Source organism: Xyrauchen texanus, chromosome 39 (assembly GCF_025860055.1).
Source record: "Xyrauchen texanus isolate HMW12.3.18 chromosome 39, RBS_HiC_50CHRs, whole genome shotgun sequence".
Lineage (NCBI taxonomy): Eukaryota > Metazoa > Chordata > Actinopteri > Cypriniformes > Catostomidae > Xyrauchen > Xyrauchen texanus.
In genome coordinates, this window is record NC_068314.1 from 12,477,586 (window position 1) to 12,494,289 (window position 16,704).

Sequence of the window (16,704 nt, forward strand, 5' to 3'; positions counted from 1 at the left end):
TCCCTTGTTTGTTCCTTTTGTGTATATAAGCCCTTTTAGTTCTCTTACGAGAGGTTCTCTCGTATTGCGTAAGCTAGCTTACGCTACGGGAAAGATTCATCTTTTCTGAGATACTGAAGCCAAAAAATTATCCTTAATTTGTATCATTTGTCAACGCAGTGCAGCAACTGCAGACCTTGAGCGGGCTAGCTAGCAATTGGTTGCTCTGCGGCAACTGCTGCAGCCTATAGACGAACTTGGGCGAACTCGCGTCCAATGAGAGGCGTCCGCTGCTATTGCATCAAAGCCCGCCAAAATGGGCGTGGCTAGAGTGCATATAAGCTGTAGTTCAGTAGGCTGGAACCCTGATTTTCATCTCTTCAGCTAAGCTCTTCGCGATCTCTGAAATGGAAGCCGCCGCCGCTCGAGGGGCATCTAGCAAGCTTGGACAGCCGAGGAAGCCGGCCGCCTCCGCCACCTTCAGCCATCCTACGAGCTATGCCATCCGGGCGACGTATCCTTTTTAGAGCAAGCTAGTTCTTAACTAACTTCACAAAAGAGTAACTAGCATCTTTTTAAGATGCCTCGCACCACTTGGCGCTTCATGCCGCCCTCTCAGCCGGAGACCGCCACATCATCTGGCGCCTCTGCCTGGGACTGGGGCATGAAGAGCTCGCCCGCTGAAGGCGGATGCGACCTCTGCGCAGCAGCTTCGACGTCGACCCCGCGGGCTCGACTCGAGCGCCAGAACCGGCCACTGCACCGCCTTCCGCTCTGCCGCAAGAGGAAAAATCGCCGCCCCAAAGGCTGCCAGAACCGGTGATAGAAGCGACTGCCTCGCCGAGCCTCTCCTCGAAAGCATCGCTTCACCCTCCCCGCCTCGGACGCCGCGAGTTGCCGCTCAGCCGCCGCGACTGCGCGCCATCTCGGAGGACAAGGCGGAGGATAAGGGCTGTTCCATCATGGCTTCGACAGCCAGGAGTGGTCAGGCTCCCACGCCTCCTCGCCCAGGAATCCAGCAGGACCCGCCGAGTCGGCGGGGAACTAACACGCCTCACACAAGCCGCCGACCGCCTCAGGCTCGAAAGTGGTCACCGCCCCTGAGCAGGCTCCCAACAGACACGCGAACACCCGCGGCCCGGCCGCCCCTTCCTGCCGGAACTCCACACTGAGCTTGCAAAGTCGTGGAACGCGCTTCTCGCCAGGATCCGCTCCCACGCCTCCACTCTCTCGCTCGTGGACGGCGCCACCGAGAAGGGCTACTCCTCCATCCCCCGGTCGAGGATTCGGTAGCAGCACACCTTTGCCCGCCTCCGCGAGATGGCGGTCTAAGCCAGTGCTCCCGCCTAAGGCCTGCAGAGCAACTTCTGCCTATGTTGGCCGCTGCTTATTCCGCCGCGCCAAGCCGCGATCTGCTCTGCACTCCATGGCCGCCTTACAGATCCTCCAAGCGGACCTTCTTCGGAGTGGGATGAGAAAGGCAGGCACCCAGAGGCTGTTACAGATCTAAGAAGCGCGACGGACCTCGCCTTCAAGGCCACCAAAGCTGCAGCCCAAGCTCTAGGGAAGTGCATGGCCTCGCTGACTGTGACCAAGAGACACCTGTGGCTAACGCTAGCCGACATGGGAGAAGCAGAGCGCTCCACGCTCTCAACGCACCGCCTTCTCCGACCGGGTCTCTTCGCCCGCGGTGAGTGGCATTGTTGACCGCTCAGAAGTCCAGAAAGCCACCCAAGCCATGAACCTCTTCCTGCCGCTGCCGCTTAGCTCCTCTGCAGGCCGCCCACATGACCAGCCTCCTGCACGCAGCCTCTTCACAGCCTCAGCTCAACAAAGTCAGACTTCTCAGTGTCGACAGGGCGGCCGCCTCGATCAAGGCCAGACAGCCAAAGCAGACCGCCGCCTCGCTGGCCTCGGTCTAAGGTTGCGCTGAAACCTGAGCAACCGAGTCCTCCTAGCCTTGTTGAAAAAACGACGGCTCAGTCCCGCGCGCTGGACCACCGCCAAAGCTTCGCCCCTGTCAGTCCCCCTCTCTCAGGCTACTACAGTGGTGGATTCAGCAGCCAACAAGCCGGGTGATACTGCCCGCTTGCTCAGACTCAAACGCCGCTTTCACGGCAATCCAAAGAAATCTTGTAAAAGCAAACATGCCTTATGTGTAGAAAATGTGCCCACAATCCAGTGTTCACCTCTACACACAAGCATTACACTTCCCGTGTCCCGATCAGAGCCCACTCACATAAAGCGGACACAGCCCGCCGAGTGTTAGAGTCAATAAACGCGCCACGAATACGCGCGCTACCATTCTCTGCGCCGCTTCTGTCACACGGCCAGCAAACACTTCTCTGTTTGTAAGTCCCGCGTTCGTGACTATGCTCGCAAGATCACTTAACAGACGTGACTCTTTCCCCATTCACCTCAATCGGAAGTCACTCACAGAACAGCCTGTCCCTGCTGTCTGCGAAGCAGTCATGCATAAGCACAGTAAGCGCGCCACACATTCTGTTCAGCACGCTGTGTGCAGCAATCAGGGCGATTTGGCCATTCACCCTCTAGCTGCTACGCTTCAAAGCGTGGGAAGCTATCCCAGGGATATCCAAATGGGTGTTAAGCACAATAAAACAGGGCTATTTGCTACAGTTCGATCGCCGCCTCCCCGCTTCAGAGCTGCTCGAACTATTATGAACACGGAAGCAGCCTGCATGCTTCGCTCAGAAATAGCAAACCTTCTGTGCAAAAGGGCCATAGAGAAAGTGCCGCTTCGCTGAGCGAAGTCGGGTTTTACAGCCGCTATTTTCTTGTTCCCAAGAAAGACGGCGGCCTCAGACCAATATTAGATCTCAAGGGTTTGAACAAGGTGCTTGCAAAAAGACCGCTCAAAATGCTTACAATCAGGAAACTCCTCACAGATACGCGCCAGGGGACTGGTTTATCTCTCTCGATCTGAAAGATGCCTACTTTCAGATTCAGATAAATCCCCGCCACAGGCCATTCTTGAGATTCGCATTCGACGGCCAGGTTTATCAATACACCGCCCTTCCGCTTGGCCTGTCTTTAGCACCTCGTACTTTCACGAAGCGCATGGATGCGGCGCCGCACTCCCTGCGGAGTCAGGGCTTGCAAATTCTGAACTATTTGGACGACTGGCTGATTATGGCACAGTCACATACAGAGCTGCTGTCTCACAGAACAGTACTCCTCAGCCATCTGAACAGTTTGGGTCTTGCAGTCAATTGGACCAAGAGCTCACTACAGCCCAGTCAGGCAATTTCCTTCATTGAATAGAACTAGACTCGCGGGCAATGACGGCTCGCTTATCTACACAGCACGCCGTGCGTGTTCAGCTTAACTAGCCGCGCCCTTTCAGATGAACAGCCTCACGCTTCTGAAAAATTTCAGAGCGTGCTAGGTTACATGGCCTCAGCCGCAGCAGTACTTCAGCTGGGTTTACTGCGCATGCTCGCTTCAGCATTGGCTAAACACCGCGCTCGCCGGGCTTGGGCCACAGGCCGCCAGCCGATCAAGGTGACTCAGACCTGTATTTCAGCTCTGCAGCCCTGGACAGTGGCCGAATGGTATCAGCGGGAGTGACGATGGGAGCTGTATCTCGCGAAAGTCATCTCGACAGACACGCCCAACACGGGTTGGGGCCGGTCCGCGAGGGCTCTCCGTTTTTGGCCTATGGTCAGTTCAGGAAAAGCTCCTTCACATAAATTGTCTGGAAATGATAGCGGTCGAGTACGCGCTTGCAGCGCTTTCTCCGGTCATTCAGGGTCACCACGTCCTGGTCCGCTCGACAACAGATCTGTGGTATCCTACCTAAACTGTCAGGGCGGTGTCAGATCCAGGAACCTCTTCCATCTGACCTAAACGCATACTGAGTTGGTCCCAGTACCACCTGCGCCGCTGAGGGCTGACACACGTGCCAGGCCACCTGAATGACGGCCCAGACAGACTGTCCAGAGACAATATTCCTCCAGGGAATGGTCCCTGCACGCCAAACAGTCCAGAAGTTATGGCGCATATTCGCAGAGCAGAGATAGACCTCTTTAGCGCCAGAAGAGAACTCTCACTGCCCAATATTTTTCTCGAAGCGAGGACGCCGCTGGCCCAGGACTGGCCCAACCGCCGCTTTACGCCTTCCCTCCCGCCTCGCTATTGCAACAGGTAATGCAGAAGATCAGGGAACGCGCCACTCGGTGCTCCTCATAGCCCGCTGGGAGAATCAGACATGGTTCCCGGAGCTTACGCAGCTGTCACTGACAGCCGCGGGCCCATCCCAGTGAGAGCAGATCTCCTCTCTCAAGCTCACGGCACGATCTGGCATCCCCACCCAGAGCGCTGGCGCTGCACGCTGCGGTGATCAACGACTACCCGCCGCTTCTGCCAGAAGGGGAAATAAACACCATCATACACGCTAGAGCCCCTTCCACGAGAAGACTATGCGCCAAAATGGTCTGTGTTTTCAAAATGGTGCACCGACAGAGACCTGGACCCACGGACATGTGGGGTGTCGCCGCTGCTCGTGTTTTTACAAGAGCTGCTGGATAAGGGCAGATCCCCATCCACGCCAAAGTGTATGTGGCGGTCGCCGCGCATTCGCCGAACCCCTGCACGGCCAGTCACTGGGAAAAACGAGCTGGTCATCCGCTTCCTCAAGGGAGCTAGAAGGATGAACCCCCGCGCCTCCATCGGTCCCTATCTGGGATCTTTCTATAGTTCTCGAAACTATGAAAGCCCCCTTTCAAACAGCTTCAATCCGTGGATTTGAAATACCTTTCACTCAAAACCGCTTTTCTGACTGCCCTGTCATCAGTCAAACGTGTGGGAGACCTTCACGCCTGTCTGTCAGCGCCATGCGTCTTGAGTTCGGACCAAGTGACACCAAGGTCATTTTAAAGCCTAGACAAGGCTATGTTCCCAAGGTGATCGGTACTCCTTTCAGAGCACAGGTCATTTCCCTATCGGCGCTGCCAGCATTCGATAGCGAACGCGACGCCAATCTCCTTTGCCCAGTCAGAGCACAGGGATTGTATAATGCGCGCTCCGCCTCTTTCAGACGCTCTGAGCAGCTTTGCGTTTCATTCGAGGGCGCACCAAAGGTCTCGCCACCTCGAAACAGACACTGTCTAGATGGATAGTGGACGCTATTGCTGCCGCATACACGTCAAAAGACCTGCCATGCCCGTTGGGCATTAGGGCTCACTCCACTAGAGGCATGGCCTCATCGTGGGCATGGTCCAGCGGGATTTCCATTCACGACATATGTGTGGCAGCGGGGCGTTGACAATGTGTTCCCGTAGCGTAAGCTAGCTTACGCAATACGAGAGAACCTCTCGTAAGAGAATGAATCGGTTACCTAACGTAACCTCGGTTCTCTCTAGATGAGGGAACGAGTATTGCGTAGCCGGCCGTGCTCGCGCCACGAGCGACTTTCGCTTCATTCAATGAAAACCAGGGTTCCAGCCTACTAACTACGCTTATATGCACTCTAGCCACGCCCATTTTGGCGGGCTTTGATGCAGTAGCGCTGGACGCCTCTCATTGGACGCGAAGTTCGCTCAAGTTCGCTCTATAGGCTGCAGCAGTTGCCGCAGAGCAATCAATGAGCTCGCTAGCTAGCCCGCTCAAGGTCTGCAGTTGCTGCACTGCGTTGACAAATGATACAAAATTAAGGATAATTTTTTGGCTTCAATATCTCAGAAAAGATGAATCTTTCCCGTAGCGTAAGCTAGCTTACGCAATACTCGTTCCCTCATCTAGAGAGAACCGAGGTTACGTTAGGTAACGGATTCGTTTCCTTGTTTCCTTGTTAGTTCTTGCATGTTTTGGATGCTCTGTGCCAGGTCTCCCTTGTTTTGCTTTCTTCTGAGTTTTTCTTAATGTTTTTTGAATAAACTGCTGCATATAGATCCCCATTCTCCGCCTGCTTCGTCACAGTATCAAATTAAAATTTACAATCAAATTACACAAACATGGTAAATGTGTATGCACCTGCATGGTATTAAAAGCGGAGCTAAAATCAATTTTTAAAAAAAAAGAGTCGGTACAAAAGAATTTGAATCTTGTATGTGCTTAGCTATAAAATCACTTAATATAAGTGTGGTATTTTCTGTCCCCCTGTGTGGTCTGTATGCAAATTGTAAGAGATCTAGAACTTTGCAAACTGATGACATCAAATGCTTACTCAAAACATACTCAAAACCCTTACCATACATTTAGCCAACACTGAAGTCAGAAAAACTGATCTGAGATCTTCCAGTAATCTAGCCCCTGATATTATAGGAATAGATATTACCGTGGATACCTTCCACATATGTGGTATAGTTTGAACATTAAGCAATGGTTGAAATAGCTGGGTGAAAGGTCCTTTTAAACTCATAACTACAGAGCTTTAACTCCTTACCCCTTAGCTTATCAGGGCCTGGTGCTTTATTAATTTTACTATGGGCCAAACACTTAGCTACCTCATTTTTTGACAGTTAAACTTCAGGGCTTGCAGATATTTTTCAAGAACTTTTTCATTTTTCCTTTTAGCATCTATGGAATCAAATCTGCCATAAAAACACTTAATTCATTAACTAAATTTGCACAATGAACTTATTTATATTGTTTTGCCTTTTCTTTCGCCATCATTGCAGTTAATCCTTCCCAAGCCTGTTTTACACCCCCCAAAAAAAGAGGTACTTTATTTTATTTTTTAAATCTATTTTAGCCATCCTTACTTCAGACTGAAATCCCTTCTCTTTCTCCCTGACCATATCATTATTTCCTGTAATAAATGCAGCCTTGTTTTCATTTAGACACATCTTCAAATCCATTGTTAAATAGGAAAACTCTAACCATTTTTACAGGTATTATCATATCTTCAAAAACTTTATGTATGATGTAATAAATTCATCAGGTCAGGAGTCAAAAAACACCTGCCAGTCTGTAGTGGGGGGGTGAGTGTAACAGGAGCCAGCTGGTATCTGATAGCTGTGAGGTATTTTGTAAACCTTACTCCCCTGGCCTCGAGGTGACGCTAGTGGCTGTAGCCTTTATCCCATGCCGGAGACGCTGGTTCGAATCCTGTTCGGAGCGGGAGTGGTTACAGTGGTGCCGTGACCTAGATGGGAGTTAGGTTTAAGGGGTGAGTGTAATGGGAGCCAGCTTGTATGTAATTGCTTTGCGGTATGCGTAAACCTCACTCCCCTGGCCTCAAGAGGCACTCTAGAGGCTGTAGCGGGTCGAGTTCGACAAGTCAGTTGCATCAGTTATGTTCCCAAAACACTTATCTAGAATTTGTGTTGAACGTGGGACAGGTAATACAATATATTGCTGTAGAGACGGAAGATGTGTGGACAAATTACAGTTATTAAAGTCTCCCAATCACAAACACCAGCTGGTCGACAGACTTCCCAACTGTGTTGTTGAAACAGCTGATGATTTTGTCAGCCTCTTCGGCATTATTTGGTCCCGGCACATAGACTAGACTGTAATCTGTCCAAACTCGGTAGATAAAAAGGTCTGACAGGTCTGAAAAGGTCAGTCTGGCAACTGAAATAATCTCATATCTCATTAATTATTTGATTGATCAAATAATCAATCTCATTTTTTCCAGTATTTTATACTTGCACAATTATTATCCAGGTATAAACAAAGTCCTCCACCAATTGATTTCCCCACTGTCATTGCAATCTGCTCTGATACCAGTAGCCTATATACCTCGAGGTTGACATTGCAATTGGTCTTATTCTACCAAGTTTCTTTTAAACATATAAGATTGCTACTTCTAAATAAATCTTCTGTTTTTTTCCATAATATTAATTTATCAAGTTTATTCTTTAAAGATCAGACATTCGAAAGAGATATCATGGAGAGTGGAGGGCGAGTCCCACCGCTCCGCAGTCTATTTTTAACGCCACCTCTCGAACCCCATTTTTTGGTACCTGTTTATACCGTCTCCTCTTCCTGTCCTCCTCCTGGTTTAATATAGATGGGGAATATCCATCCAAAATTATGTAGTTCTCCGTCAAGGTCAAGAACTCTCTTATTGAGAGGAAGAAATCCTGTGAATAAATCTGCACATGTGCGCCAATGCAATTGTTACCAAGAGAGCTGGAACGTTTTCACAGATACAAATCTAAATCAAAAGTCCCAAAACAATACATTTTCCATAATGTTCCATCTTCATTAGCTTAATCCATCTTTCAATCAGTATTGGATAACAACACAAAATACAAACAAACAAACAAAAAGTACAAGCAAACAAGCCAAGAAGCACAGGGTCAGCAGCTTGGCCGTGCCCCCGGAATTCAATATGATGGAAATTTGTTACATGAAGAAGTCTAAAATGCAATAATAAAAACAACCAGTTGAATTCTAAGTGGCAGAGAAAGTGTGTAAAATGGTCATGAAAAACTAAATGATGACTATTTGTTTATTAAATAAACCTTTATTAACATTATAAATGAACTTAATGGGGGAAAGAACAAATATGATAAAAAGTGCAGAATATGACCCCTAAAACAAAGAAATTGCAGTAGATGTCTTCTGGATTCTAGTGCTTAGTCTGACTCTGCAGCATTGTAAATGTACTATATGATAATTTTTGAAAATGCTTTTTGACAGTTTTTTGTTAGTTGTTTTGAATTCTACAGTCTTTATATGATATTTCTCTCTCTGTGTCTTTTCTTCTGATCTCTGTAGAACTGCAAATCAACTGTACTCTTGCTGGTTGCCAGGACAACTGTGCTGTTACACAGACCAGCCCAGTGTGTTACTGTAAGGGTGGTTATGAGATCAGCCAAGACGCAAAAAACTGTAAAGGTTGGTTATGTGTAAACGCACATTAACACGGGAAAAAATACACACAATTTTTGTGAACACACACAGGGAAGCACAGATATTGTGGTGATGAGGGAAGACAGACAAGAGTGCGGATCCAAACGCGGGCTTTATTTGGGATAAAGGACAAAATAAACAAACACTAGAACAAAGCAAAGTCCACGATGGGAAAACAGGCAGGAGCGCGAAAACAGCAGGGGAACCTTGGACGGACAACAGGGTAACCGTGAACGAGTAGACAGACTGACAGGGAACACGGACAGAGGGCGTTTAAGCAGACATCGGAACTGACACACGGAAACACTATACTGAACGACCAACACAGCACAAACAGACAGGGCTTAAATACACAGACAGAGAACAAAGGAACCAATGAGCACACAAACCCAATGACAGATTAACGAAGACAGGTGATCGTGAAATCGCACGACAGGTGCGGACAATAACGCTGTGACAGCGGTGATGAGGAGTGAGGAAGAAGGGAAGTGTAGTTCTAACAGAGACAGTGAAACAGGCGGGCAACAAGGAAGACATGACAGGGAGCGTGTTCGGTGAAACGGAAAACACGGGACGGATAACAAGGAAGAGTGACATGGAACGTGACTGGCGAGGGTGAAACAGAAAACACGGGACGGACCACATGGATACAGATATACACATTTTGGCTGATATACAATAAATATTTTTTATGTCATGGCCAATATTATAATTCTATTTATTGCAATAGTTAGTCATGGTCCAATAATATGATCGTACAAGCACTGATATTTAGTGTAACCACACTAGAACCTTTTGCTGTATGTATCACTCCTCCAAGTGTCTGTGTTCACGTACAATCTATGGTTCTCAACATTGTAACCAAACTACTTTGGTTAACAGCAAAAAGTAATTAAATAACTGGCCATATTGTATCTGAAATTTAATTTACTTGATATTAATGTCTAGTTTATAAAACACTAGAGCAATATCAAGCAATATCACACTCACAAATGTGCTGTTGGATTGTAGCGTATGTAGAAAAGGTCAGAGGTTAAATTGGGCCGGAGCAGCTCCGCCTCCTCAGGTCCACAACACACCCTGCCGGAGCTCAGCTCTGTCTCCTTCAGCACCAAATATTGTTATTCCACTTAAATTATTTTTCATCTCCTGACTCCTGGCAAATACATGGCATATGAGACTGAATAATTAGCAAGACTACACAGAGACACACAGGCTACATGGAATTATCAGACGTCATAAATGCATTAATCGCTGGTTCAGCACCCCGCCCACAACCATCAAGGGAAAACTGTCACTATTCTAAGACAGCGACGTTACCATGGAATCCCGCTAACGGCTAGAGCGATCGAATATAAAAATAGCATGTAGCTAGAACATGTTATATAACTAAAGCATGTTAGTTTACATGTTAAATGAACTACTAAATGAAGAATAACATCAGCTGCGTGAGCATTTAAAGTAATATATTGATTTTTAACAGTTTGCATATACTGTAGGTGCACGACAGTGACGCCAGACTGCTCCTGTCTGTACTTATATGAGCCCATTATTATCCCATTTGTTACCTAATATTTATACACATATTACACAGAAGGAAAGGCTCCTCATTACCATGGTTAGGTCAGTGTGCTAGTCTTAAATAATAGTAATAATAATAATAAATGAATGTATTTATGAAAAATAAATACTAGCTGAAACACATCTTGAAACTTTAAACTGCCACTGTTGATGTCTAATAAATTTTACCTTTAGATTATTTCATTTGAAACTGAAATATTTTGTCAAAATATAACAGTTACTTTTACTGTAAAATCCTGAAACAAATTTGTAAAGGTGATGTGTGTAATTATTAATATTTTTAACTATTTTGGTAAAGGGGCCACATCGGGTTTTAAGTAGTGCATGGGGGGCCACATTGTAATGCTTTTGAGATACAATGTTCTGCATTGATTTGGTTTTTGTAACTTTTAAGGCCAGAAATAGTTGTGTACTCAATTTTCTGAAGTGTATCTGTGACTAATGGGACTATTCTGCAATTGCCTAAAGTATTATATTGCTCTCAAAGATAGATACTTTTCTATCAGGCATTACAAAACTCAGTAAAGGCGGAGATTATAATTTTTTTTCCAACTCTACTTCCCTGTTAATTTGTTATTCAGTTTTACTAATAATAAAAAAAAAACTTTATTGAACGTTTAATGTTTCTTGCAAAGCGGGCGAGTTTACTCGCCCGCTTTGATGCGTTTCTCCTCGATGGTTTTTCAACACTCAACAGAATAACACAGGCTGCATGAATATGATAAATAATTACTGCAAGAGTTACATTTACATACAGGTGCAAAGGGACTTCAACGTTTCTAAATTGTACAAATAAAAAATAAATTTAGCTACATATTCGTTTCTGGCTTGCAATATTTTCAAACATGTTCCTTTCATACATTTTACGAGGGTGAAATCCGTTGCCTGCCTGTTAACATTCAAGATAAAAAATAATAATAAAATAAGTGAATTGTAAAGTATTTGTCTTTGTTTGAATAACTACTCAACCCTACCTTACACATTAATACTGGAAAAAGAGCCCCATTGGTGTAAAAACCCTAAGTCATTTTACGGCGGGATTTTGAATGATGACCATTCACTGTAAATAAGGGCTCCCCCTCCCTACAAAAGCCAATTTAACCACTGGAAAAGATATTAGAGAAATTAAGTAGAATAACTGTTTAGTGCTGTTGGAACATGCCATAGAAAATTACTCTTTGATTCTTAAAAAAATAAGCTATAGGTTCACCAATATACTGTATCAATATCATGGAACTTTAATTACAAATATTCTAGTCTGGTGTATATGCATAGTCTCAGTCGAAATTTCACTTTAAATAATAAGACTTAGTGAACCTTTTTACATATCTGTTTGTTCTTGAAATGTTTTATTTGCTTAGAGGGTCTGATTTTGTTCCTTTATTGTGTCTGTGTGGGATCAGATTTTGATGAGTGTACAATATATGGCACCTGCAGTCAGACATGTACGAACACAGACGGATCGTACACCTGCTCCTGTGTGGAAGGTTATCTAGTCCAACCAGATAACCGCTCCTGCAAGGCCAAGAATGGTAAGACAAACATAACCACCCAAGATTAGATAAAACAAAGCTTCATTTCCTCTGATAGTTGTGTTTCTATCCACACCAGCCCGTTTCTTCTAATGTATCAGTTCAATTTGTTGCAAAAATAATTTTATTTTTTCTTAATTTCCAGTTAAAATATATATTAATTATAAAAAAGTATTTACTTATTTGTTAAATATCATAAATATAAATGTATGATATGTAACATAAAATGCTACATTTAATAAAAATATATTATAGATTATATTTATAAATATAAATAGTAAAAATGTACTTTTGGCTGATTTATTTTTATTGTTTGAATTTTCTTTGAAAATATTAATAAATAATGATAATTCGCCCATGGAGTAATTATTATATAAAAAAAAAAAACAATGAAAACAAGTCTCAAAGGAATAAACACCCAAAAAGGATAATTCTGTCATCAATTACTCACCCTTATGCCATCTCAATCTTACGTGACTTTATTTCTCTTACGGAACACAAACAAATATATTTTAATGGAGATATGATTTGAATAAATCCATACAATTGCAAGTAAATTGGGAAAAACCCTTCCAAGCTTAAAAAAAGATGTCAAGGCAGCATAAATGTAATCCAAATGATTCAAGTGGTTTAATCCATGTCTTCTGAAGTGATACAATAATTTTGGACAGAGAACAGACCAAAATGTAACTCTTTTTTCACTACAGTGTCACGCGTCACAGTGAGTCAGATTAATTACTTTTATGCTGCCTTTATGTCCTTTTTTGATCTTGGAAATGTTGGACCCCATTGACTTGCTTTGTATGAATATATTTACATTATATTTCCATCAAAATATCTTTGTTTGTGTTCTGCAGAAGAAAGAAATTCATACAAGTTTAAATGGATAGTTCACCCAAAAATTCTCTTATCATTTGCAGTACTCACCCTCATGTAATCCCAGATGTGTATGACTTCCTCTCTTCTGCTGAAAACAACAAACATTTATAGAGAAATATCTCAGCTCTGTAGGTCCTCACAGTGCAAGTGAATGGGTACCAATATTTAGAATCTCCTAAATGCACATTGAGGCAGCTCAATATCAACAGAGCAATATTTAAGTCCTTTTTACTATAAATTATCCTTCCTGCCCAGTAGGTGTATGTGCTCAAAGAATGTGAATTGCCAAAAACAAAAGAAGAATGTGAATGTGAAGTTTTACAGTTAAAAGGACATAAATACTGATTTATTTCTCACCCACACCTATCATATTTCTTCTGAAGACATGGATTTAAAATCATTTGGATTATTTTATGCTGCCTTTGTGTGCTTTTGGAGATTCAGAATTTTGGTACCCATTCACTTGCATTGTGAGGACCAACAGATCTGAGATATTCTTAGAAGAATCTTTGTTTGTGTTCAGCAGAAGAAAGAAAGTAATTCACATCTGGGACAGCATAAGGGTAAGTAAATTATTATTTATTTTTAGGTGAACTATTCTTTTAATATCTTAAGATATTTATTTGACATCAATTTGTCTTGTTATAAGATGTTTTGAAATTTTACTGGAATTCAATCCAAAAATACAGATTAAGAAATTGATTTCTGACAGTGTTGTTATAGTTGACTTTAAAGATATTCTCTTCCCGTTTCATGTAGTGCCTGTGGAGCGTCTGCCCGTGTTACTGATTGCAAATTATCAGAACATACAGATTACATCTCTGAGCGGTTCAAGCAGCCCATCACTGCACATCAGCACCAAACAGACCACGGCCATGGACTTCCTGTACACACAGGAAACAGTGTGCTGGATCAGCGTGGGTGACTCGCCTGCGAGTACACATCTGAAGTGTGCTAAGATAACTGGACTCAAGAGCTTTACAGAGGAGAGGACCATTAACATCTCCCTCAGCTTGCATCGTAAGTCATGCTGGCAAGATTTCTTTCTTCCATCACTGTGTGGTTTAAGTTGTGTGCTTAAGTTGGTGAAATCAAATGTTAAAACATGTTTTATCATACTGTTGCATTCGGCCTGAAAGTGATAGTTCACCAAAAAATGAAAATTGCTTTATCATTTACTCACTCAAACACGCATGACTTTCTTTGTTCTTTTGAAAACCAAATGTCAAAATTCAAATCGCTTAAAAAAAACATACAAAATTTTCTTGTTTTTATTGTAAAAATGCAGAATGTTTTTGATTAGGTTTAGGTGTAGGGTTAGGGTTGTTGGATATAATTTTTAGCCGTACCTGTGTGTGTGTGTGTTGAGTGCTTTGGCAGACAGAGTCCTTACATAAAGAGCAGACATTTTTGTCCAAGTGTGTTCCTGCTAAAGTGAGAGAGTATGTGTTTACCCATAATGTTTGCTGAAATATATGTGGCACAGAATATGTACTTATTCTCAGTAAATTATGCTTTTATTTATCTGTGCCTAAAAGTTTCAGAATATTATTTATTTATGTTGCATTTCATTTGAAAAGTTTACTGATGAACATTCAAGAAATCATATGTTCCCATCTCAAGGGCAAAGCACCCGACATGTAACCCCCATGGACATTGAGGGACAGCTATACAGTGACCCATACCCCCAATATTGTGTAAAGTGAAAAAAGCAACCAAACATATCTTTTTGACACCCTACACTAATCCTTACCCCTAAACCTAACCCTAGTCTTCCCTTACAAAAAATGACCATGGTTTTACTACAGTAATCATTGTATTACAATGGTATTTTGTAGTAAAATCATAGTAACACTAACCACACAATTAAACATGGTTACTATATTAACACCATATTAATGGAGCTGACATAGACGGCTACGGCTTCGCCTCCCAGCCAGCGCATCACAAATCCCACACCGAGACACTCTATTACAGGACCCCTCCACACAAATTTCCCTTAATAAAGTTGAAAACGTTGGCCAATTCATGCCCAAAATTAGCGGATGGGTGAGGAGGGAACTAACCGCAGCCACGACACTATGCTTTTGTCCCTGAAATTGAATCATCACAGTCACTACAGGGTAAATGTAATTGTAAATCCCCATGCACACACCTTATTTTCACCTTGTGACTAGCACCCAAATCCTCGTTTTGAACCAGGCATTGATGTATGGAGGTTTGGCTGCAACCTGAATCCACCCAGGCCTGGTATGTAATCCCCTTATTACTCATGGGTATGCGGTACACACCAGCTCGATCTGGGGTGGCCTGTGGTGTGTCGGAGACCTGAACCAATGTCCCCACCTCCATCACCGAGCATTGGTCCTGTAAATGCCTGGGCTCCCCACAGCTCCAACAGGCCGGCCCAGGCTCTAAGCCATTAGGAGTGGGTCCACCACCCTGGGAGTGAGAGCAGAGAGGGGCAGGGGAAACTGGCAACTAGTGCAGTCCCCGGAGCCGAGGAGCTAGTTTGGGAGGGGGCACACCCCATTTTCGGGGAGGCGGAACAGGATGGAAAGATGGGGAATGAAGAGAGACAAGAAGAGAAAGAGAGAGAGATAGAAGGATCTCGGGGCTCGCTGGCTCCTGAATACACCGCCATGTGGTGCTTTGCCAGGCCATTTGGAGCAACGCAAGGCCATCTTGACAAACTGTACAAGGGGCCAGGCGGTCGCGGGGTACAGGGTCATGGCGACAACACCCTCCTGGTGCATCAAGCTCTGGAGTTCCTGCCGGCCCTCTGCTGCTCCTATTCTGTGCGAAGCTCAAGGAGGGCCTGATGTTGTGTGATGTGGATGCTGGCGAGGATCTTGTAAACTTCCTCCAGAGGTGAGGCATCCATGGCGGCATTCTTCCTCGCTTACCTCAAATGGTATTTATTTTGTAACCCAAAATTGGCTGTTCAACAAGCATGCTTTCAGCGGTAACTTTCTCTCTGCATCACTGACAACTGGCTCACTCTTATATCGATCTCCAACTCTCCTTGCAATGATAAACAGCTGTTAGAGACAATCATTGCCAGATGATGATCCTTACCGTTCTCATTTCCTGGTGCTCAATCACGCCCCCACCACCACAGTGCTATTTACACCTAGTGCAAATAGTCACTCTGCAATATATATTGTGTATATAAATAAACTGAGATGGAAAATTTGCAAACATTTCTGTTTCAAAACACAATGAATTGCCTATGTAGACTAGCATTAGAATGTGACTTCCCCTAATACCACCTGTATTCATCTGACTAGCAATCACAATTAGCAAGTCATGAGTTATGATGGCTGTGGCATAAAATAAAGGCTGTTGGCTGTTATCAAATGGCTTTAGCAGACATGGAATATAGTGGGAAAGTTGCATGGACTACTTGTATGGCGCTTTGCCTGCTGAAAAGATCAAAAATGCTGATCACCATCCTATGTAGTGTTTTGTATGCTGGTTCCCCAGCAAAGGATGCTGGTGTGCTGGTGTCCCAAGCAGGCTTTTTTCTCTTTTTCTGGGGATTTTCTCCCCTTTTCTCCCCAATTTGGAATGCCCAATTCCCAATGTGCTCTAAGTCCTCGTGGTGGTGTAGTGACTCGCCTCAATCCGGGTGGCGGAGGACGAATCTCAATTGCCTCTGTGTCTGAGACCGTCAATCCATGCATCTTATCACCTGGCTTGTTGAGCGTGTTACCGCGGAGACCTAGCGCATGTGGAGACTTAACGCTTTTTTCCATGGCATCCACGCACATCTCACCATGTGCTCCACAAAGAGCGAGAACCACATTATGTGACCATGAGTAGGTTAACCCAACGTGACCCTACCCACCCTAGCAACCGGGCCAATTTGGTTGCTTAGGATTCCTGGCTGGAGTCACTCAGCACA

The 16,704-nt window shown here is 44.4% G+C and overlaps 1 protein-coding gene across 3 annotated transcripts in view; it reads left to right on the plus strand.

The window, feature by feature from the left end:
• The window catches only part of lrp1aa (low density lipoprotein receptor-related protein 1Aa), a 296,995-nt gene that overhangs the window by 68,007 nt on the left and 212,284 nt on the right, over positions 1 to 16,704 (plus strand). For all 3 annotated transcript variants that reach the window (XM_052110997.1, XM_052110998.1, XM_052110999.1), the window contains exons 4-6: positions 8,671 to 8,790; positions 11,790 to 11,918; positions 13,557 to 13,817. In XM_052110997.1, coding sequence (XP_051966957.1) covers positions 8,671 to 8,790; positions 11,790 to 11,918; positions 13,557 to 13,817 — 510 coding nt within the window. The remainder of the gene's footprint in view (positions 1 to 8,670; positions 8,791 to 11,789; positions 11,919 to 13,556; positions 13,818 to 16,704) is intronic.